At 36.5% G+C, this 24,211-nt stretch overlaps 2 protein-coding genes across 6 annotated transcripts; both read left to right on the forward strand.

The window, feature by feature from the left end:
- The first annotated feature begins 4,520 nt into the window (after positions 1-4,520).
- Positions 4,521-5,362, forward strand: LOC119998938. 2 transcript variants are annotated; one of them, XM_038846416.1, is made up of 3 exons: positions 4,521-4,698; positions 4,795-4,909; positions 5,023-5,362. In XM_038846416.1, exons 1-3 carry the CDS (start codon positions 4,666-4,668, stop codon positions 5,115-5,117), a joined length of 243 nt encoding a protein of 80 aa, XP_038702344.1. In that variant the 5' UTR covers positions 4,521-4,665; the 3' UTR covers positions 5,118-5,362. The 2 variants fall into 2 exon arrangements, with proteins under 2 accessions (XP_038702344.1, XP_038702346.1); XM_038846418.1 differs by having other exon boundaries at positions 4,523-4,698; positions 4,804-4,909.
- A 4,985-nt stretch (positions 5,363-10,347) lies between these two features.
- LOC119998097 (protein SLOW GREEN 1, chloroplastic-like) lies at positions 10,348-13,758 on the forward strand. 4 transcript variants are annotated; one of them, XM_038845317.1, is made up of 2 exons: positions 10,348-11,513; positions 13,470-13,758. In XM_038845317.1, exon 1 carries the CDS (start codon positions 10,453-10,455, stop codon positions 11,488-11,490), a length of 1,038 nt encoding a protein of 345 aa, XP_038701245.1. In that variant the 5' UTR covers positions 10,348-10,452; the 3' UTR covers positions 11,491-11,513; positions 13,470-13,758. The 4 variants fall into 4 exon arrangements, with proteins under 4 accessions (XP_038701245.1, XP_038701246.1, XP_038701247.1 ...); XM_038845318.1 differs by lacking the exon at positions 13,470-13,758 and adding an exon at positions 12,812-13,323; XM_038845319.1 differs by lacking the exon at positions 13,470-13,758 and adding an exon at positions 11,838-12,017.
- The last annotated feature ends 10,453 nt before the right edge of the window (positions 13,759-24,211 follow it).

Raw genomic sequence — 24,211 nt, forward strand, 5'->3', positions numbered from 1 at the left:
AAAATATATATCATTTTTTAAGGCTGTGGATGAGTGAAATGACAAGTGGAGCTCATTGCTTTAGGTCTCACATATTTCAAATCAATGGTGAAAACATATGTGCATATTTTAAGTATGCAAATTAGATGCGTATAGGAAAATTCCTTTATAAATATGCCAACTAAAGTTTGAGAACCCTAAAAAACTCTTCACAATTTGAGCAACTTTCTCCTCTTGAATTTCGGCAATTAAGCTTTGTAATATTCTTTCTCCATGAATTCAGCAATTTCGTCCCAAAAATATCTTTATAGAATAGGAAACTTGCCTCCAATTTAGTCTTCACCAAATAAGAAATGAAATCCTCTTCTTGACTTGATGTAGGCGGCTATATAGTGTCCTCCCCTTTTCAAATCTAAAATATGTTTTTTTTTTCTTTATAAATACCTTAATCAAAGCGCCCTTCTTTTATTTCTTTAAAAGTCAAAATATCAAGTCTTGAATTGGCTCCATGTAGAGTAGGAAAATCTCCTGATTTTTGGTAATAATGCTTCAGAATAGAAAAGGAAACTTTCCTTGTTTTGTATTCGTGAAATCAACAATAATGGCTTTGATTTTGTTTGCGACGAAATTTGAGTGTTGTGAACAAATATGATCAGATGATGTGTGCATGAATAAAGTCCCAAAAAGGAGCGCAAATGCAAGACAGATAGTCGCCTCCAAGGGGCGCGAGCACACGAGGAAGAAAATGGAAAATGGGCTAATTAGATTAAAAGTTAAACAACGGAAATTACATGCTCTGTTTGAGTCTTTGATTGATCAGGTCTTGTAATATCTAAAATCTAGGCTTATATACATGTCATCTACAAAACTATTAACACTGATATTTACAATTGGATTCGTTGATTTGTTGCCAAGTGTCCCACATTTTCTCAACTACTTGATAGTATGGAATAACTGCTTCCTTTATGCCCGACACGTGTACTCCACGTTCTGGTGTTGTTCTACATTCCGTTGAATTGTAACTTCCACGTTGGCCACTCTTTTTTACATGTCGAGGTGTTTGTGTAACTATCGCCGCTTATTTTGATCGTTCATCAGCTGTTTGACCGATCTATATTCGTTCAAGTTCCTAGCTTGTTTATTCCTCGTCCAATCCTGATCATTTAATTCTGCCTTCGTTCAATGAATTGAACCATATTGTTATGCCACGTAGCGTTGATGTAGTTTCGATGTATTTTTATATGCAACAGATTCTCCTCTTGAATTTCTGGAGTACATCTTGACTTGAGAATATCTTCACCAATTAGAAGAACATAAATCTTCAATTTGACTTGTAGTAGACGGCTGAAAAATTCTTAAGAACATGAGACAAATTCTGCTCCTTTTAACCAATATGATGAGAGATTGATTCTTCTCTCATCAATCCTAAAATCCATCTCCTTTAGCTTTGATTGAGAATCAACTTCAAAATCTCCTTTTGTCAAATTCCTAATTTGTCTCCATGAAATAGGAAATCACCTTGAATTCGGCCCTTGTAATCATGGTAACAAAATTAGCTTCAAAAGTCATCTCTTCTCCTCTTAATTAGCAATCACTCAAACCCTTGAATTTGGCTACATATTAGGTAAGTGTAGCTTTTCCTTTAATCATATGATATCTCTTGGTCAACTAGTCTCCATTTGAAATGCTTTTATCTTTGCAATGCTTGATCATTAACAAAACTTTGTTCAACTCCACTTCATTAAATGCAACTCTAGTCAATTTGGCACTTTGCATAAATAAGTTAAACTTTCCAAATTTTCTTCAACTTCTTCTAGTGGATTTTGCAACGGTACTTAGGTATTTCTTAGCAAACTTTAGGTCTTCCAAGACCATTCTTGAATTATCGGATAGCTCACATAGCTAATGAAACTTCAGTACTAACCTGAAAACCTTAGAGTGTGCTTGTAAGCTCATTCGAGCTTCATGCTTGAACCCTAGGTTAGTAGAGTTCAAATAATCAATCTTTGCACATATAGCATTATAAGCATAAACATTTAACACGTGAATCATTGAGTCAAGATATAATCATAGTTCTCACTTAAGATCATGTATTCAAAGTATGATTTAAGAACGAATTGATGGACAAACAAGTCGAAATATTCATGATGTATTTTGGCAAGCAATCATCAAAACATGTTTTCCCACATTTTAAGACATATTCAAGTCAAGTAAACTCACACACAATTTGACACTAAGTCTTGGTCCAACACAATTATCTATGAAATTCAAATATGTCATGTTACCCATATGTCTTTGATTAACAACTACTTGAAAGAAAATTCTTAAACCCCCTTTCACCTACTTTTGAACTTCCACATTTTTTTATCTACTGAAAACTTAAAACCAACCATACCTCATATGCCCATCTTCATTATATCTGTTAGAAAATGTTTCATGGAATTCATTAACCTAGTGAATTCATAACATCAGTCACGTTAAAATGCTTTTGAAGTTGTCTACCTGTATTACTTTGTTTGCCATTTCCATCTACAATTCACAATACCCATTGGTCAGACCCTATTTTAATTAGCCCCATTAATCAAACACTTAGCCTCACCACTTAATTGAATTGATCCATCTCTTAAAACATATGGGCTAGAAAATATTCTGACCCATCTTACTAAATCAAGAATTACTCCTAAATACAATTTGAGAGTTAGTCTAGGAATTAAAACTCATACGTTGGACCCATGATACACTAGGGGTTTATGGATATAAACGTATCTTAGTTTATATTTAAGGATTTAGACGTAATTATATAAGTCCTAATCATCAAAATAGGCAAAGTTGAGCCCAAGTTTCGATATGTACTTAGAGTATTCGCCCGATATTAAGATAAGTTTATAGCATATATAATGTTCAGTACATTTAAAATTATTTATATTACGTATATTTATTAAAAAAAAATGCACTGGGCTGTAGCCCAGTGCAGTCCCCCTCCCTCTGCCCCTACTCATTACACGTTTTTCATCTTTCGTCTTAAGAGAATCGTTTTTAGAAAGAGAAATTGCATGTTTTTAGAATGATGAAGCAATTAATCATGTACACATCTCTGTAAATCATATTGTTTATAGTGTATAGTCAAGTTCTAGCCCAGTGCAGTCCCCCTCCCTCTGCCCCTGCTCATTGCACATTTTTCATCTTCAGTCTTAAGAGAATCGTTTTTAGAAAGAGGAATTGCATGTTTTTAGAATGATGAAGCAATTAATCATGTACACATCTCTGAAAATCATATACTGTTTATAGTGTATAGTCAAGTTCTCCCTCTTTCCCCTTGTTTACCGATCAGTCACAATCGTGGGACTAAGAAATTAACTTTAGTGATGGATGATGCATGGTTAGATGAATTGGTAAGCATGTGATGATCATCATTTCGTGTGTTTGATTGTGCTAACTTATATAAAATATTCAGAGTCGGCCAGGGAATAATAGTTTAAGCTGCATTATTATGGTAAAAGTCCACTTTGTAATTATCTTATTTTTTTACTTTTGTCCAAAAAGTATCCACCATTGTAAGAAAGTCTGGTGGGGTTGTTGCTTACCATTTTTTAATTCTGCATTAGGAAATATACGTTTGGTTATTATTTAGGAAAATATGATACTTCCTTCGTCCCATTTTGCTTATTCATTTTTTTATTTTGGATTGTTCTAAAACTAGTATCATTTTTCTTCATTAATTACTCATTTCGTTAATGTATTCCAAAATGAGCTTTGTTATTTTAAAACACCAAACTTCAAGGAAAAAAAAGTTATTTTAAATCAATAGGGGATAAATTGGGACGCAAGAAGTAATACGGAAAATCGTTTGAAAACCGAAAAAATGAATAAAAATCGTTTTCTGAAAAAAAAAAAAAAAAAAAAAACAGAAGACAAAGACAAGTCAAAAGGACCATTAAAAAAATAACAAAACAAACAAAGCCTTTGAAATAAGAAAAATTAAGGGTAGTGAACTTTAGGAGTGCAGAAAACACGATGATTGAACCAAAAAATGATATTATGCAAGCAATGCTAACATGTTTTTTTTTCCATGCGCCCATATATTAACACAAAGCAAGTCAACATGAGGGGCAAGCCAAAGTTCACGCTCTCATGTTTGATCCAACAAAATGATGACAATATATTGACACCATTTAAACCATTTTTTTTCCATGGCCCATTAACTGGAGTGGCTGAATCACGGCCGTTGGATGAGGGTGGGCCCATAAACCGTGAGAGACTGCATCAGCTCTTTCATAGATAGGATCATATAGAATCATATTGGGTTCCATTATGCTCACCAAGTAGTAGCAACTAGCAAGGAAAAGAGGAAGCTTATGGGCCCCGTTGTCACGTGGACTCTATTCTAATACCACTAATAGACAAAACAATCAATGGGCCGCTTGTAATCTCTTATCCGCCAATCATAGTACTCGGCCCACGTGGGAGTTGGACCCCACATGAAATCAAATATACTATATACTTATCATATAATATATATATATATATTATTATTATTATTAGGATGATCTAGTTACTTCTTCGCATCTCCCTTGTATATTTTTTCCTCTGCCTTGTCTGTATTTTGTTATATCTTCTGAAACTCTGATCTCTGAATCATATATACATATACCATCAGTATAGTAGCGGAGCGGAGGCCCGGCCGGCATGGGAGATTCATCTGCGTCCTATATTCGCACGGTAGATATATATATATATATATATGTATATATAATCAACTAATATAAATATATATTGCCAATCTCTGAATTAATGATCTTTGCATACTATTATGAGATGGGGCAGGTGCATCATCTGATAGAAGAGTGTATCTTATTCAACATGAGTAAAGAAGAGTGCATGGATGCTCTCTCCAAGCATGCAAACATCCAGCCAATCATTACTTCAACAGGTTATATACCTATACATATATACATATATATATATATCACTCATGATCCTATCTATATCCAAGGATTCTGGTTCAGGTTGATAGTTAATTATTAAAAATTGTTATAAACGCAGTGTGGAAGGAGTTGGAGAAGGAGAACAAGGACTTCTTCGAGGCCTACACCAAGAAAAGACAAGTCCGAGCTCCCAATACTGCTGGAGACAGTTGATCAATTACTTCAATGGCTGGATCTGTAATTAGGTAAGTTAAAGTAATTCCAGATAACAAAGAAGGAATAACGATCGAGCTCATCGGATTTCAGTCTGTGGGGGATGGGGGATTGGGATGCGTGAAAGCTTTGTGGGATCGGATCACCATAGCTTGTCGTTGCACGTGGCTAACACGTGGCGCTGCTTTGTCCTGTTTCGCCTATATGAATTCCCTCTCTATATGTGGGAGTATATTTTTTCGCCCTATTATTCTTCATAGAATAATTATCACGTGTCCATTAATTTTATGCACTCGAAATTCAATAATTATAATATAACACAATAAAATGAGGACCTATTACATCTATTATTAAAAAATAAGTGTGTAAAATTGATGCGCATGTGAGAAATCCGTTGTTTATATTTTCTTATTTTTATATTTTGATTGGCGAAAAGAAAAAGGACAATAAAGCTTTTTGCGTATATGGGAACCGTTCACATATTAGTCAGCTGTCGTCTTCCAAAGCTTTTGCATTGATGGAAAAGTATATGGTCACCAAGCCAAAACAAGTGTGCTTTCAGTTTCATTACGTAGGAACCCCCCGGACAAAGAAATAAATCCCGGTCTGGTCTAAAGTTACTAGTCACTCTCAATGATTCGACGGGTGATGCTAAGCATGATGGAAATTGGGTCGGAACTTTTGTCAAACACTTGGTGTGCTCCACGAGTTCAGCCCGAAATAGCACAAACTCCGACTAGATTAAGTTCAAAAAATCATCACCAGATGCAGGACACGAAGTTATAAACACAAAAACCCCTCTAGATCCAACACCACTTCAATATATAAGCACTACAACACTTAACAGTAGCCAAAGTTGGTTGATTTGATGGAGTCTCACCATCAAAAACCACCCGATCTGACTGTATCGCACCCAAAGGAACGTCTCCTCCTTCGGTTAGATCTTGGACTTATCAACACTTCAAAACTACTGTTCCCCACCTTGAAGCCTATAACATATCGACTATAGCAAGTATAAGCGGGTCTGGCCCTAAGGTTCTTCTTTGGATCTAAGCTCATCTTGCACTTGAGCCATGTTTTAGATTCCTGGAATCTCATTGCATCATTCTCGCTGACCCACAACAATTCGACTTCGTCGAATGGAGCATTGACAAATGCAGTTGCTTGACCTACCAGCATAGAACAAAACTTACATAGGTTTGTAACTGCATCGGCTCCCAAAAACTCATGGTTCCTCTTGCACCAAATGGCCGAAACCAGGGTCCGGAAAAAAAGTACTCTGCTCGCCAACGTAACTGGTTCAACCTCCTGAGTCCTGTCCTTACCATATGCAAAATTTGGCACGGTAACTAACTTGCACATGTTCTTGGGGCTGCAATACTTGTTCGTTACATCTGCAATGAAAATTTTCCAGCACTTCCTAACACCCTTTTCGTGGGTTTTAAGCACTTGCAAGAACCGATACTTCAATGAAATTCTCCAATGCAAGTGGTTCCTCACCTTAAACACCCTCATAATGTGATCAATTTCAAGGCATGACTCGGCCCCATGCATCTCAACAGCTTCACTCCTCTTTGAAGAACTAATGATAGTAGTTTGTAAGCCAAAGACAATTCCAAGAAGGACAGTAGCAATGAGAAATGCTAGTTATTGGCTCTTCCAATAATCCAGATAGGCGATAGCAAAGTCTTGAAAAGGATATAAAAGACAAGTGACTAGCTTGCGCAACCACCACACCCAAAGCTTCTAAAAGTTGCAGCCCCCGTGTCTAATAAGAAAATATGTTTATTGCATGAAAATTGACTGATAATAAGTTGTAACAAATCCTCTTTCTTGACACGATAGTGACCTGCACCATGAGAACCCCATTGAAAGTAGTATTCCCTTGGTGGTTGTTGGCATGGCTAGCATTGGCTAGTCATGGTACACTTGGTGTGGGCATGCAAGATGGGTCAAACACTCCAAGGATGGGTTCCCAACTGAGTTGGGGTCTTGAACCAAAGGGGAGTTGTAACTCCCCAATTGGAGTTACAACCCCCCAAGAGACCATTTGTGGTCTCACAAGTGTAAGAACGAAAATCCTTCTCTTCCTTTGTATTGTGCTCTCTCTAGATAAGGATAAACATTTAACCTCGTGGAAATCAAGGTATATTTTAATAATGTGCCTTTATACCTTAATACTATGATCTTGGGCATGGAAATGTGTTTTTTCATGATAATGTGCAGGTGTTACTGTCCTTCAGTGCTTTATATCAAGTGTCCCTAGGATATACTCAAATTCCAATCTCCTCCATAAGACTTCAAGAAATATTGCTTAACAAGAGCTTGATCGTATAGGGGCCACAAAGAAGACAAAACACACGTAAGCTTGATGGCAGAATTATGGTCAGGTTGACTTCAGGTTTCATAAATGTGATCCTTCAAAGGTAAAAGACGATGAACAAGCAGCAAATTTGCATAGTATCATGGGTAATTCCAAATGGATTGTTTAATACTTGAGTTGAGAATCCCTTTCATGATTACGGTCCCTTGAACAAATAAAATTCGCTCCGAAATTCCCTCTTTCCCTCCAGATTTCTACTACGAATAAATATATGCACTTGTTCTGTAATAAAAAAACCTTGCATACTGATCAATCACTTCATCACTATTCTCAACGTACTCTCGCATTCTGGCAAGTAATTTTCTTTATTCTCATTTTCAATGTGCAGAGACGCGTCAATAAGACCGCCATTTTGTAAAGAATCTGACGCGGATCGCATAACCTTACAATAGTTGGACAAGATGCATGGACCACGCCAAGAAGTCCAAGTCCAAGGGTTGAGTGTTTTTATGTTTTCTAAACTCTCTATTTTCTTTCCATTTCGATATTTTGTTCTTTTGTTTTGTCTATTACTATATACGTTATTACGTTGTGTGATTTTTTTCACGGACTACTAAATTTAGAGATTAATAAAATATGCATCCACATAAAAGGCGCCTTTTATTTGCATGCATATTTTAGCATCAACCCGTAACCTCTTTAGTTATGGAATATCAACACACATCTTACCATCTAGGCTAGATGGTAAGATGTGTGTTGATATTCCATAAGTAAAGAGGTTATGAGTCCTAATTTTAAAAGAGACAAGAATATTTTTTAGATAAAATCGTGAGGGAGGGTAAGAAAACCCGCATCGCACCCCGAAGCGAACAATACCTTAAATGCTAAAATACGCATCCACACAATTGTACCCCGAAGCGGACAATACATTGGATGCTAAAATACGCATCCACACAATTGTTTCTAATCAATTGAATATATTCATTCCAGTTAGCATCCCCACAATCGTACCCTTAAGCGAACAATACTTTGAATGCTAAAATACACATCCACATAATTGTTTCTAATCAATGGAATATATTTATTCTAGTTATTTTTAAATCAGACTTTATTGTTATTTCACTTAATTTAAAATAATTCAATTATTTAAAAATAATGGTTTTAGAATGATTACATAGAACAATGATCGTCGGAATATATGAATGTTGATCGAAAAGTCTAAATATCCCAGCATTATTAGATCCCAGCAGTTTCCCAGTCTATGTGGCAGTTGACTGGGATTGCTGAGTTGGATTATTTAAAAAATATATTTTCTTCTAACTTTTTTTTTTACTGATAAATCTGGGGCAGCCAGCAACTTCTCTCCCCCTTCATTTCAGCCCCTCTTTCCTATCTCGAAGAGCGTCTTATCTTTTATGTGACAAAGTGGTCGTCGTCGTCGTCGTCGTCTTCATAGGCCATGGCTATATCAGATGAACATGAATTAAGTCTGCATTGATGGCAGCAACATCATCAGTGAATATGACTTAATATGAACCAATAGGTGACTAAAAGAGAATGGATTTACGCATATTTCGTCTTTTGTAAGCTTTATCTTCAACTTTTGCCATTAAAGCACGTGGATCTCTCTTTTCTTTCTAATCCATATTTCATAGTTTCTCCAACTTAAATTAATCTGCCTTGAAAGTTGGTCATGATCAATTTTTTCATAACCAACTTGCTTTATTTCATTTAAATTCTTCAGGAAACATTTCAATTTTAAGGCCTAAGCTCAAACATCCGTTATTATATTTTTTTTAGTATTGTAGATTATTATACATTATTTTTTAATGATACAGATTGCTGTTAAATTGTTTTTCGATATTCCGGATAGCTATTACATTGTAATGGCAAAAGAACACATGACACAATGGATTGTGTAATAAAATTGGGTCAATTCTAGTTATTTGTCAATAATATATATGTTACGTTATCAAATTTCAATGTTTTTAAAACAAACAATGAGATTTCTCATGTCATACGTGTAATTACATTATTTTTCAAAACAATATAATTTCAATAAGAATAAAGAAACAAAGATTTATGCTCTTTTGTAATGTGAATTTAGTATAAATTTTACCTTTTTAAGGCATAATTTCTATGTTTTAACAATTTCCATTATTTTTTGAAAAATATTGTGATCCTTTTTTTATTTTTTATTATTTCAGATTTTTATTACATTATTTTTAAGTTTCTAGATTATTATTACATTGTTTTTAAGCTTCCTGATTGTTATTACATTATTTTAAAAATAATGTAATTAAGAATGGTCCGATAAAACATATCGACAATGGATCTTGTTTTAAAGAGGATTACATGATGATTCCAAATATATAATTTTTTCCGAAATCTAATATGTATTTTTAGAGATAAATGGTTTAGAATTTTCGTTCAAGAAAAAAAAAACAAAAGATCAGTGATGTCAGCGTATATAGGAAAAGAAATTATACCAAAAAAAAAGGTATTTTTGTCTCAAAAAAATAACAAAATATCTACTTTCCATATCACATGGTGATATGTCAATGCCACATAGACTGAGATGTTTTTGGGACAAAATTTGCTGGGATATGTAGCACCACCGAACGTTGATTTCCAAACTATATGGACTGTCAAATTTTGCGGAGAGAAGAAACTTACTCATTGGCTCCAATTGTTGAAATTTTCAACAATTTCTTGTAATTTCTTCTATAAGACGTATCTATTGAAATAGAATGACATATTTGTACACATAGCCCATTCAATTTAATTTCTGGGGTTTTTCAACTTCATAGGCCGGCCCAATTGATAATTATTTTTTTAATTAAACTTTTCAAGGGCCCAAGTGCTTAAACGACCCGTATGGATGGTTCGTTCCTTAATCCCGCATATCCTTCCTCGTCGAGGGTTTTGAACATTTCTCTTCCTTCCATTATCATCTCCAGGGTTTTACAACTCTCACTCCCTCTCTCTGTTTTTTTTTCTTCCAATACTGTCATGGATTCTCTAGCTACACTCCACTGCCGTCACCAGCCTCTTCAACTCTCACTCAATAGCCGCCCTCCACCGTTTCCTAAATCCATTGTTTCACTCTCCTTCCGTACTCCTCTGTCTTCTTCTTCTATATCGTCGTCACCGATCAAGCTTTCTCTACGAGTCTCATCCTCAACAACACCATCCTCCTCCAATCCACTCTATCAAACCCCCAAACTTCCTAAACCCTCCATCCTCAAGACAGCTGGAATCGCCGTCGCCGCAGCTGCTGCATTGTTCTTCATGCGCCTCCAACACAAGCCCGCAATTGCTGCCCCGGTTGCTACACCCACGGTGTCCACCCAGGATAACGTTCCCCACGAGGAGCAAGAGCAAGAGCGAGCCCTCCAAGAGCAGTTGAATCGCCAGCCCGACGACATCGAAGCTCTACGCTCCCTTATGGAAGTTAAAATAAAATCTCGGAAGCTTTCTGAAGCAATTGAGGTTGTGGACCGCTTGATCGAGCTTGAGCCTGACGACGAGGAGTGGCCGCTGCTGAAAACTCACATCTTAAGCTATACTGGACATCACGAAGAGGCCAGAAAAGGGTTTGAGGAGATATTAGCGAAAGACCCATTTCATGTGGAGGCTTATCACGGACTGCTGATAGCTTGTTCGGAAACTGATGGTTCAATGGACCAAGTATTGAAGAGAATCGAGGGAGCAATGGACAGGTGCAAGAAGGAGAATAAGGATTCGGAATTGAGGGATTTCAAGCTCTTGCTTGCTCAAAGTAAGGTTATTGAGGGGAACTATTTCGATGCCATAAAGTTGTATGAGCAGCTGGCAAAGGATGAACCAAGGGATTTCAGGCCCTATCTGTGTCAGGGTATCATATATACTTTGTTAAGAAAGAAAGATGAGGCAGAGAAACAGTTTGAGAAGTTCCGAAGGCTTGTGCCCCAGAATCATCCTTACAAGGAATATTTCTTCGACAACATGTTTGCCACAAAGTTTTTCTCCGAAAAGGTGGAGAGGGAGGAGGCAGGTTTGAAGAGCTAAGAGAGAATACTTGGCAATTCAAGGTGAAGTATGGTGTTTTAGAAGAGTGAATTTGGTTCATTGGTTTTCTTCAATGCTTTGGATTGTAGATTACTTCAAATTTTAGGTAACTAGAGCGATATTTAAGGTAATTAAAGAGAAGCTTGGTGGAGATTTAATCTTGAATGGAACCCTGTATTCTGCGTTTTAATTTTAATGGGGAAATCTTGGTATAGAAATCGTTAATTTGCTGCTTCTATTTTCTTCTAGGTACATCACATTATGCAGAAATGTGCATGGAAATTGAATTTCCTTGCTCTAGCTTTCTGATATTGTGTATTGGTGTGTCATGAACTGGGTGATTATAGGAAATGAAAGTCTTAGCGGGAAGTGCTAGCCGAAGTTTTAGGCTTGTATTTTGTGCTCTTATTTGTGTTGTGCATTTGTTGAGGTAAGTTATGTTTTGATAAAGATAAGTCTCGAGCTGTTGCTTCTTGAATGACTGTTAACCATGAATTGAGCATTTTGAACACTAGTTGATCCCCCTAAAGTAGGAAGACAAGGTATCTCCCCATCTTGTTAGCATTTTGCGGTCCTATTTGTTGAGGTGAGTTATGTTTTGATAAAGATAAGTCTCGAGCTGTTGCTTCTTGAATGACTGTTAACCATGAATTGAGCATTTTGAACGCTAGTTGATCCCCCTAAAGTAGGAAGACAAGGTATCTTCCCATCTTGTTAGCATTTTGCAGTCCTATTTGTGTTGTGCATTTGTTGAGGTGAGTTATGTTTTGATAAAGATAAGTCTCGAGCTGTTGCTTCTTGAATGACTGTTAACCATGAATTGAGCATTTTGAACGCTAGTTGATCCCCCTAAAGTAGGAAGACAAGGTATCTCCCCATCTTGTTAGCTCCATGTTTTGCTCTTCTTCCTTGATTATCTACTTCTGGTTGTGGCATTATCTGAATTGAATCTGCTAGTCTAATAACCTTACATACATTGGCTATCAATTCCTTTCTGCTTTTTGGTTATTATTTCTACAATTTCTTGTAACAATGCTGATGGTAGCAATTCTGTTGACAAGGAAATTCTTCACAACCTGGGTTTCTCACTTGAAATTCACTTGGTGGGAATCTGACACTTTTTCCTTTGGTACGACTATTTTCTTCAGCCGACTCCTGAAAATAGTGCGTTTTTCTAACAAATATCGACTCTATTTGACTAAAGGGATGAGAGATTCAATAAGACATTTTGGATTTTCTTTGATTGCCTTTTTGTCTGTGAGTACTCATTGTTGTTTACGTTCAGTTGGAAACTGTTGTGATTTGTTCTCATATTGTACAGATCCTTTACAGAACTGACAGTGGCAGACAGAGTGTCCCTGACAGGAAATGCATTTCTTGGATATAAGGATGCTAGAGTGAGGGATTATGGGGGAAAAAATTATAAGTTAAGATAGGAACAAATCATAGGTTTAAAGTATTGAACAATAACCAAGCTTTTTTCCCCTGTTGCTTAGTTTGTTCTCTGGTTAAGGCGAATACTGCCAGATCTTTCTTCTCTTGAATGGATGACATTGTCCGTCGATGAAATGTCTTTGTTCCTGGGTAGTGTTAAATTGAGCATTTTGTTTTATTAATTGCTCAAAGGTAGAAGTTGGGTAAGGGGAAACTTCTGGAGGGGTTGTTTAGTCTTAAGTTCTGTTGGTTGTGTGGCATAATTGGTTGCTTCAGAGGCAGGGTTATCTATGGACTCCTAAGTTTTGTGGAGAGAGGACCTGTCTGCAAAACTTTCATAGTGGTTCATTGCGGATTCCAAACCCATGCTTTTGTGCATAGAATAGAGTCTTATCATTCGAAAAGACTCATATCTTTCATGTGTTCAATCTTCTTCTTCTTTTTTCTGATAAATATCCTTCATGTGATCGGTATCTGTTTGCGAATTTTACATAGTGAAATCTGATCTCCTAATAGTTTTTCTTTTGACTGTGTTATGTATTCAGTCCTTGGAAAACTTTGAAGAATGAGATGAAAGCAAATCTGATTTCTGTGCACCTCTTTCTTTTGGGTGAATTAACCTTTTACCATAGACCATGAGGAAAATTAAGAGACTTTTGAAGGAGAATTGGGCCCTTTTGTATATGATGAAGATGAGGTGGGGCGTCTATTGGCTGCATTTGTTCTGATGTAGAATTTTATATCTTAAATAGTAGGTGAATTTATGCTCTTAATATCTTGTGTTTTACATTTCATTCACCTCGGCTTTAAATGGATTGTTTATCTTGTGTTGTGACTCCCTTATTCATCTTGGTTTTAAATGGGTTGGGCTGGGTTGGGTTGGGTTGTGCTGAACCAAATGTTTTTATGATCTTGTCCCTAAATTTTGACTGCTGCCATGAATGGTCTTTAGCAGGTCTATTGATAGAGATTAATCGTTTTTTCCCAGATGCGTTGACATTCCCTTTTTTTTCATTCTAGTTATTTTATTGGTCTAACTGTTGGCAGAGGAGGGATTGAAGAAGATTAGAGATAGAACGCAATATCTGTGACTAGTACTTCTCCTCCCTAATAATGTATTTGGATTGAGAGATAGAACGCAATATTAGGGAATGGACTATGGATGACTTTCATGTTGGCTCCAGCATATGAGCCTCACTTATATCATACTTACAACTATACAAAATCAATATTGGGTTCCACCTCTATTATATTAAAATGTTAACAAATTTACACAATTGTACTAATACAATTTGTTGACCCAATCACATAAGTAAAACACCTCTTCCAATATAGTTACATCAATAAAACACAAATTCACTAAGTAAAAAATCACTATTGTGGTTGTTCTTAGCAACTGATTCAGCTCGGCCCATTTTGATCTCTATGGGATAAATAACCATTAGTTTATTCTAGAAAAGCAGAAAGAAGAGAAACAACTCCAGTTTTCTCTGTACTCTATAATATATCTAGAGAGAGTGGAGGCCCCATCTGGTATGATTATATTCAAGTGCTTATGATTTGACCCAGAATAACAAATGGTGGTAGAACACAGCACAAGCAAAAGTACTGATCATTGAATTATGTCGACTTTGTGATTAATTGAATATGAAAAGTGCATTGCACATCATATTCAATGTGTGTGTGTATATATATATATAAACTTGTGTATACAAGTTAAGTTAGGTAGTTGCATGGAATGGAATTATCATTTATTGACTGCATGTTTTGTTTTGTTGTTGTTAAAAGTTCTTTAGGCAGGGTTTTCATGATTATATGCATGTTGCAGTGGAGGGACCTTTTATATCATGCGTCCTAGAGATTAATAAAGAGAGAGGAGAGGACTCGCATGATGAGTATTTTGGGACTTTAAAGGGGCATGAATTGAGAAAAGGTGAATTATGATGGGTCATGAAAGAAAATGATGGTACAACAATGCGATTTTGCTAATCTCTTTTTGTTGGGTCAAGGATAGAGTTAAAAATCAATACTGGGTCTCATCTCTATTACATAAAAGGTAAAAGCAAACAAGTCTCTCAATACAACCACATCAACAAAACATATCTCCTAATATAACCACATCAACAAAATACAAATTCCTATATATTTTCCTTCCCATCCAACATGGTGGCCAACAAATTCTCATGCTCTCCGTGTTGTCCTCAATAAAATTACACCAAAACACAATCTTTTAATATAAAACACATCTCCCAATATAACCACATCAGCAAAACACAAAACCCAATACAACCACATCAGCAAAACACAAAACCCCATACATATTTGTTGATCCAGACAAAATAACACCATTGCAATTGCTCTAATAAAGGATTTTGGTTGGCCTCCCATGTTGGCTTGTTTGTTGGGCCCTCACATTAAATACACTCACATCTACATAAAGATTAATATTGGGCCCTATATTTATTATACAAAAAATAAAGTCAGCAAATACCCAATCACATTAATAAAACACATATTTCAATACATTTTGTTGTCCTTTACAAAAATTACCTTTGCAAAAACTCTTTCACATGATTCCATGGACAAACATTAAAATTTTATGAGCAAAGAAATTAAGATAAGAAAATAATAATGTGTCTTTATGACATTTGATAAGAATGAAACTGTGCGTTGAAATTCGAAAAAGATATGTATTTTAAGTTTAAAAAATTATGTGAAAATTTTTCATCACATGGCATAGCATGATATGCTATAGTAAATCTTTAACAAATGTCCTTAGGATAAACGTTATTAATATATAGTAGAATAAGAAACACCAGAGGAGGGTATCATTTGAATGCAAAAGAAAAGCTTTGACAAATTAAACTTCATATGCAGTTGCTAGCTAGGGATTGGGATTGGGATTGGGATTGGATGATCTAGACAACAATGATTCCTTGTTATTAATGATGTCTTTTGCTTTTGTTTACGGCCATCGAGTCATGAGCATACAAATACATGTTGCAATGTACATGACACGCTTCACAAATTATTACTAAACAAAAAAAAGGAAGGCATAGAAGTCATACTTATGTTGCGTTCAACTTGTAGTTTTTGACTTTGTAAAATCTGACATAGTTGGACTTTGTGTTGCATCAAAGGGTTCTTTTTAAAGAAACAATTTTATTAAGAAGAACGAGACAAACAATCCTCAATAATTACATGGGAAATAAACACAAGACTATCTCCTAACCAAATACTGTTACCACAACTAGACAAGGCTTGTTTAGCCAAACCATCATCAGCTTGATTTATTGTACGTCTAACATGACAACATTGTACAGGGGAAAATTGGCTCATCAAATCTCTAGCATTGTTGATGCGTAAACCAAATTCTGATAAATCATTATCCGCACTGTTCAAAGTTTGTATGACCAGTCGAGAATCTCCTTGCAGTACAAGAGAGATACAATTAATAAACTTTGCAAAGACCAAGGCCTCCTTAGCTGCAATGCTCTCAACAAATAGAGGATTCGAAGGAGTAGAAAACACAATGACCAAGAAGTTATATGATTGCCAAACTCATCACGAACAATCAATCCTATCACCACCTTTGACTCCCAGAGAGTTGCATCGAAATTGACCTTTATAGTAGAGTTTGGGGAGGGCTCCATTTGGATGGAGAAGGGCCACAACTTGTAGGTGTAGGGGAATTAGAAATCTGAGCATCCTTAAAATCAGCTAGCAAAATCTCAACTCTTCTTCCCACTTCCTCAGGTTTCCCCATGATATTATGATGAAGAGCTTGGTTCCTCATATTCCAGATTTGCCAGATGCGGGTCAAAAATATTGTGAGGTCCTTACTTAAGTATTGCATTACAACACACATCCATTGCATGAGCAAAGCTTCTCCATTGCATTTAGGTAGGAAGGGTATACCCGCTATCTTAAGTGTTCATTGAGTCCACCTACATTCAAAAATCATATAAAGCATTGAATCCGAGTTGTTGCCACAAAGACGACATCATGGATGCACTTCTATAAACTTCATATGTAGATTAGAGAATGAGGGAATAAAGTCATTGCAAAGTCTCCATGAGAAAGATTTTATTCTGGGAGGTGCTTCACTTGACCAAATAGCATACCATAGATCAGGAGTAGAGGGAGCACTTGGTTCAGGGTCTCCCTTTGTGAACCTAAGCCAATTCTAAAAAATATTATAACCACTCTTAATTGTGTATTGGCCTTTGGCCTCAAAATATCATCACCTAACATCTGGAGCATTCACATTTCCAAGTGGGATTTCCATGATTGCTTCAACATCAATAGGAAGCAAAATCTCCCTCAATTTGGTCTCATTCCAACAGTTTAATTGGGGTTACAAGATTAAACTTTCATGGTCTGGGTACCCATTTATCAAATCAAATGGACACATCTTCGCCATTGCCCACTCTCCATACCAGACCTTTCTCCAAGACTTAAAGCCCTGCAAAATACCGTGCCAAGACAGTGAGGGATTCGACCCCAGACATGCCCTCATGAAATGAAAATTTGGGAAGTACTTCGCTTTGAGGACCCTAAAGCACAAGGATTTATCAGTTTGTAACAAGCGCCATCCTTGTTTGGCTAATAAGACAAGATTAAAATATTCTAGACTTCTAAAACCTATACCACCTAGAGCCTTTGGCTTGCACATTGCCTGTCATTTAGTCCAACATATCCCTTTTTACCTCTGTTCTTCCATCGGAATTTGTTCAATGCTATCATAATCTCCTCGAAGAAGAATTTGGAAGGCAAAAGATTGACATGGCATAAGTAGGGATGGATTGTGCTACTGCTTTAATGAGGATCTCCTTGCCCGATTGAGAGAGAAACTTCTCCTTCCACCTACTGATGCGATTCAAGACCCTCTCCTTTAAATGATTGAAGGATCTTCTATTTTTCTCTATCAATCATTGCAGGAAGACCTAAATATTTTCAGGATTACACATGTGCCGAACACCTAACATGGTTGAAATTCGATGCTTGGTCTCCTTAGAGGTATTAGAACTAAAGTAAGCTCCTGACTTCTCAAAATTAATTTTCTAACCTGAAGCTTTTTCATATGTGTGAAGTAGAGATTGAAGAATACTGCATTCCTGGGAGTTAGCTTTGCAAAATAAAATATTATCATCCGTAAAAAATAAATGAGTTACTTTCAGACCATTTATACTGGCAGCAACAACACTTATAAGGCTATTCCTTTTCGCAATGACCAGGAGCGTCAAAAGGCCTTCAGCACAAATAATAAATAGGAAAGGAGAAAGAGGGTCTTTTTGGCGAAGTCCACTTCTGGGTCTAAACATACCATGAGCATTGCCATTAATCAAAATTGAGAAGCGGACTGTGACTCTGAGATATGAGCCTATTTGGAATGAAAACACTCTGTGACTTTGAGATAATAAGGGGGAGTACGTGCCGTATCCTGTTTGAGAGAGTCTTAGCAATAATCTTGTAAATTACATTACAAAGACTTATTGGCCTAAACTTAGTCATATCTTCTGGGTTTGCCACCTTCAGGATGAGAACAATATTGGTGAAATTGACATCATCTAGGCTACAACCTCCATTCAGCGCTTCCAGACACAAAGCTATAACTTCACCTTTCACAATATCCCAGTGTTGTTGATAGAAGAGGGTATTTAATACATTGAGGCTTGGAGCTTTAAGGGGTTTTTTTTCTGAAAAAGTCTTTGTTCCACCTTATATGTAGTGATTCAACAACACTTCATTCATTGATGAAGTGACAAGAGGCTCAACTAAATCAGTTACACTGCTCAATTCCAAACCCTCCATACTAGCAAAGAGATCCTAAAAATAATCAACAGTCACTCTCCCAGTCTTAGTTTCCTCGTGCTGCCACTCTCCATCTCTATTTTGTAGTTGCCTAATAGAATTTCTCCTTCGCCTCTTAGTAGCAAATTTGTGGAAGTAGGAAGTGTTCTTATCCCCCAACTTCAACCAATCAATCCAAGATCTTTGACGCCATTTAATTTCTTCTTGTAACTCCAACTCATTTATCATTCTTTTAAGTTCTTTTTCTTTGAAACTCATTTCCACAACACCCAAATCAGATTGCACTTTCAACAACTCAGAGTGAAGGTTTACTGACTTTACGTCGATTAGTCCACAAATTAGTTTTGCTCTAGGTAGTTAAAAAATCATATGTTCTCCTGACCTTACCAAAAAAATTGGAGCTGCCAGCCCCTCTAAGCCTCTCAGATTACTTCCCTGCACTCGAAAAACCTCGTTCAGGACTCTTCAAAGAGAAATTTATGCTTCCTCACTCTACTACTAATATGCTCTATCTCCACGAGATTGACAACCAAAGGATTATAATCTGAGTTCGCATATGGGGGAGGACATGAACTTTGTGATGGGGGAATTTGTGTCTCCATTATGCATTGAACACTGCTCTATTAAGGCGAACATGAATGTTGTTAGGATTATCCCTCCCATTAGACCAAGTGAAAAGAGGACCAACAGAATCCAACGAATCTAGATTACAAACAACCAACGAATCATGAAACTGCTGCATATGAGAATTCAATCTAGGCAAACCCCCTTTCTTTTCAGAATCATATAAAATCTCATTAAAATCCCCCGCACATAACCACGGAGCTAGTTGAGAAGTTTCTAAAGCTTGCATAGTCCTCCAAAAATTGAATCTCAATTCAGCGACTAGTTCCCTATAAACACTAGTGAAGCATCACCCAAAAGAACCACCTAATTTCTCAACAAAAGCATCAATATGGAACTTCGAAAACTCTTTACATCAACGACAATATCATCTTGCCACATTAGGGCTAAACCCCCTTTACGACCTTGGCAACTAATAGTAAAAGCATGAGAAAAATTACAACAACTTCTAACTCTCTCAAATTCTGCACTCAACATCTTTGTTTCACATAAAAACACCAAACTAGGCTTGACTTCTCCAAGAAATTTTTGAAATGATGAATTGTAGATGAACCTCCCAAACCTCTACAATTCAGACATAAGACACTCATTGAGTTTGGCAGGCTTGGTTACGACCAGCACCCACTGATAGAAAAAGTTTTCCATCCACATCCTCCCTTTCCTCCTAAATTTCTTGGCCACCTTCACTAACACCAACCTCAACAGAAAGATTCTCAGTATCTTGAAGCTTCCTTTTAACTTGGTGCGATTATGTATTTTCCATAGCAGTGTCACCCACATTGTTTGACTTTTTGGCCGATCTGACCTAAGTCCCCTTGTTTCTTCTTAGTTTTCCCATCACTAACCCCTTTTTAACTTATTTCCCCCTGCTGAACCAGTTGGAGACTTCAAAACATGTACGGCCTCTTGATTCTTCGTGGTATCATCACCAATTTCCCCTTGACTTCCCATAGGAAGGGTCTTAGTCAGTGTCATAGTTTGGCCAATCTCCTGAGCAATCTAGACACTTCCCCGATTACAGCTGGTAGATTCAGAAGAGCATCCAGATTTTTCCTCAAGATGCGGCATAATCTTCCCAATATGATTGCTCATGTTGTCTTCACCAATAGAATCAATACTTCTCATTTTGGATGAGTCACCCCCTTTGCTTGGAACTTAGACTGGATGTATTATCAGAATGCTTTGTGGTTCTACGCCTTTTAGTAAGTGAGGCTCAGAGCCACTCTCCATAGGGCTTGATTTGAGAGGATTCCGAGTAGCCTTTTTCACAGTCTCCCTCAACATAACCGATCAACCCACATTAGTAGTAGAAATTGGATAGTCTTTCATACTGGATCCCAACTCTGACTGTAGTACCACCACTCTCACCCGCAACCAACACCACCCTCTAAAGCGATTCTGAGATATCCAGACTTATTTGGACCCTCAGAAACTTACCCTAACCATAATCGTTCCTATCAAAATCCACCTTTTCAATCAACCCTATAGTAGATCCAATATGGATACCCACCTTCTTATTCATCATTTTAAAAGGTAAGTTATGGAATCTAACCCAGATCGAAAATCTATCAAAGATGACCTCACTTGATCGGAGATTACCGTCATATTCGGTGAGGAGAAAGGGGTATTTATCAAACTTCCAAGGGGATCCCTCAAGCACCATATTCAAATCTCCCTTGGAGAAGAAATGAAACCGGTATAAATTCTCACCCATTGTTGAAATCTCGACACCTTTGACGGGTTTCCATATAGATCTCATGGTAGCAAACAGAGCTTCTTAATTGAACGATCTTGATGATAAGATTTGTCCAAGAAGGCTAAATTTGACTTCAGTTTCTTGTTCAATGGCCTGATTTATAAGAAGGACAACCTCCTGACTCTCATCGATAGTCAAGGAAAGTCGTTGCCATCGTACCTCCAAATCGTCATTCATAACTCCAGTTAAAAGACACCGCACTATAGACTAACCAAGACGCCGCCACCAGAACATTTACTAGAGCAAGGGCAAAACCTCTCACCAGCCCTAAGGTTGAGAGAGACCTGCGTTGCGTTAAAGTTATAGATATGAAATTAAACAGCAATTCTCCAAGTGTAGCACTACAACAAAAAGCCTTAATGCTCATACTTTTACACTCGCGGTCAGCAGGTGATTGTAGGTAAACATATAATGTACCTACGGTTCAAAAAAAGGAGCTCGAAATGCTTTATGTCCATAACATAGTGTCCATAATTGTCCATAATCTAAGTGGCATGTCAACTCAACATGCCAACTAAATTAAAATGAAAAAAATCAAAATAGATGTATAATGTTTTCTGCTTCTCTCTCCTAAGGGTTTTCATTTTTACTTTTGCAGCTCTCTTTTTTTCTCTCTCCACATCTGTCCAGCCACCCTTCATGACGCGGCCATTCTCAAAAGAACCACAAAGAGATGAGAAACAAAATCCAACAAATCCTGATGAGTTTTGTCCACTGTAGTTTCCAAAATCACGCTCATAAGTATGCGGCCACTACGAAATAAATCGTCTTATCAAAACAATCAGATCACTTTTGGAATAATCTGACACCACTAATGGACTTATCTTGACAAGGAGTATCGAACCCATCCTTCTCTAGTCGAAAATGCCTCCAGAAGCTGGAATTCGACGACCCTTGTAGGACACGAATGTGTCTATTTGGGACAGTGGCTCATTGCATTTATAATGTAACTAAGTACATTCTAAGTATAATAAGTCACTGCCTAGATAATAAGTCAATGATCGGGATGTTATTTGGTTTTGTTAACGATTTGTTTAATTTTTACGAAGATTTTGGATAAGTTAATGGAACTCTTTACGAAGAGATTCATAACTAAAGACAATAATAGGATGCACATATATTTGGTTTTTACATGTGGAAGGTTGAATAAATTTTCTAACCAGCCAATCATTGTTCTTTTTTAAAGAATGAATAAAATGTCTGTGTTGAAACGATAAATCAAAAAATAACGCATATCAATCAAAACACAATGTAATTGACAAAGTTATTGCCAAGTTTAATCACCAGTGATTTATTACATTGACAATGTAACTAATTACATTCAAAGTGTAATAAGCCCCGGCCAAGCTTACTAAGTCACCAATGCCAAGTTTAATCACAAGTGTCTTATTACATTGACAACGTAAAATTTATGTGTAAAGTGTAATAAGCACCTGCCAAACTAAATAAGCCAACACTGTCAAGTTTACTCACTAGTGGTTTATTACATTGACAATGTAACTAATTACATTCAAGGGTGCGTTTGGTATGGGGGTAAGAATTTAGGGGTATAATTTGTTAACCATGTAAATGTTACAAGGGTAATAATAATTATGGAGAATAAGTGTTACCCTTGTTTGGTAAAAAAGGGTAAAATTTACCCAAGTATTCATTACTCTTGTTTGTTACGATTATACATTACTGGTGTAATACCATTACCCTTGTTTGTTATTATTGTAATGAACCAAACTAGAAAAAGTGAGATTATGTTATTTTTTTAATGTTACGACTATTATGTACCAAAATTTTAAAAATATAGATACATATGCATATATATACACACAGAGCCAGACATATATATAATAACAATTGTTAACAATTTCAACAAAATAATATGATAACATTCAAATCCATGACAAAGACGTAGCACAAGAGTAGGGGCCACCATTTGGCCCCCAGGCCTAGGTCCGAGCCCGGCCCGACCCGACCCCTTGAGTGGGCATGGACTCCATTTTTTGGGTTGGGCCCAACCCGAAGCCCGACACCTCAGGCAAATTTTGGCCCTACCCGAACCCGACCCAAGCCCGACATTATATATATATATATATATATATATATATATATATATATAATACACACACGTACGCAGACATTGCATGCACTATCTGTGTATATGTATATATGTATACTATATATATATATAATATAATATTTATGTTTATATATATATAAAATATGTATATATTTATATATATATATTTTATTTATTTTATTTATATATATATATATATAATATATATAATATATATGTGTATATATAACTTATGGGCTTTTAGAATTTTTTATTTAAAGGGGTAATAGGTTGGAGTAAAACTTCTTATTACCTTTTATTACCCAGGTCTCCCCACTAGTAAACTTTATGTATAAAAAATAAGTTCAATCACTAAAATTTGTTACAGGAGTAAAAGTTATACTGACATAACAAACACAAGTAAACTTAAAATTTAATTACCCTTGTAACCATTACACCCCATTACTCCTGCACCAAACGCACCACAAAGTGTAATAAGAAGGCAGAGCATAAAATCCCATAAAAAATTTCATCTAAAATTAATTTCATTCTACATCAATGGGTTCACAATGACCTTATTACAACACCCATGAAAACCCATATCAAGATCTTAAAGACCCATGAAAACCCAGACCGAAATCTCAAATACCCATGAAAATCCAAACAAAACCCAAATCAAAATCTCAAATACCCATATAATTTGGATCATTAATGAGTCTCCATTTGTCAATGGCCATTTATGTCGACGAAGGGCTGGGCTATGTGCTCCTCATCTAGGGGAGTCTATTGGTGGTATCGGATTGCCAAATCAACATCAAAATTAGCTGGATCAGAGCTTTTTTTTGGGCGATTACCAGTGGCTGGTGACAGCAAGTGGTTGATGGGCTCTACTCGTGGGCGCCGGACACTTCTTTTGACAAAAGTGGCGGTCAGATTGGTGGTTGGACGGTGGAGATTCTTCGTTGGCCATAAGAGAGGGCGAGAGTGTCGTGTGAGAGAGAAGAGAGAGAGAGAGAATTGAAATTCCAAGAGCGATAAGAGTC

This window comes from Tripterygium wilfordii, chromosome 5 (genome assembly GCF_013401445.1).
Source record: "Tripterygium wilfordii isolate XIE 37 chromosome 5, ASM1340144v1, whole genome shotgun sequence".
Taxonomy (NCBI): domain Eukaryota; kingdom Viridiplantae; phylum Streptophyta; class Magnoliopsida; order Celastrales; family Celastraceae; genus Tripterygium; species Tripterygium wilfordii.

Coding starts and splice junctions, on each gene's coding strand:
- LOC119998097 (XM_038845317.1), top strand. CDS start 10,453: ATGGATTCTCTAGCTACACTCCACTGCCGTCACCAGCCTCTTCAACTC.
- LOC119998938 (XM_038846416.1), top strand. CDS start 4,666: ATGGGAGATTCATCTGCGTCCTATATTCGCACG. Junction 4,699..4,794: donor CTGCGTCCTATATTCGCACG/GTAGATATATAT, acceptor TACTATTATGAG/ATGGGGCAGGTGCATCATCT. Junction 4,910..5,022: donor GCCAATCATTACTTCAACAG/GTTATATACCTA, acceptor TTATAAACGCAG/TGTGGAAGGAGTTGGAGAAG.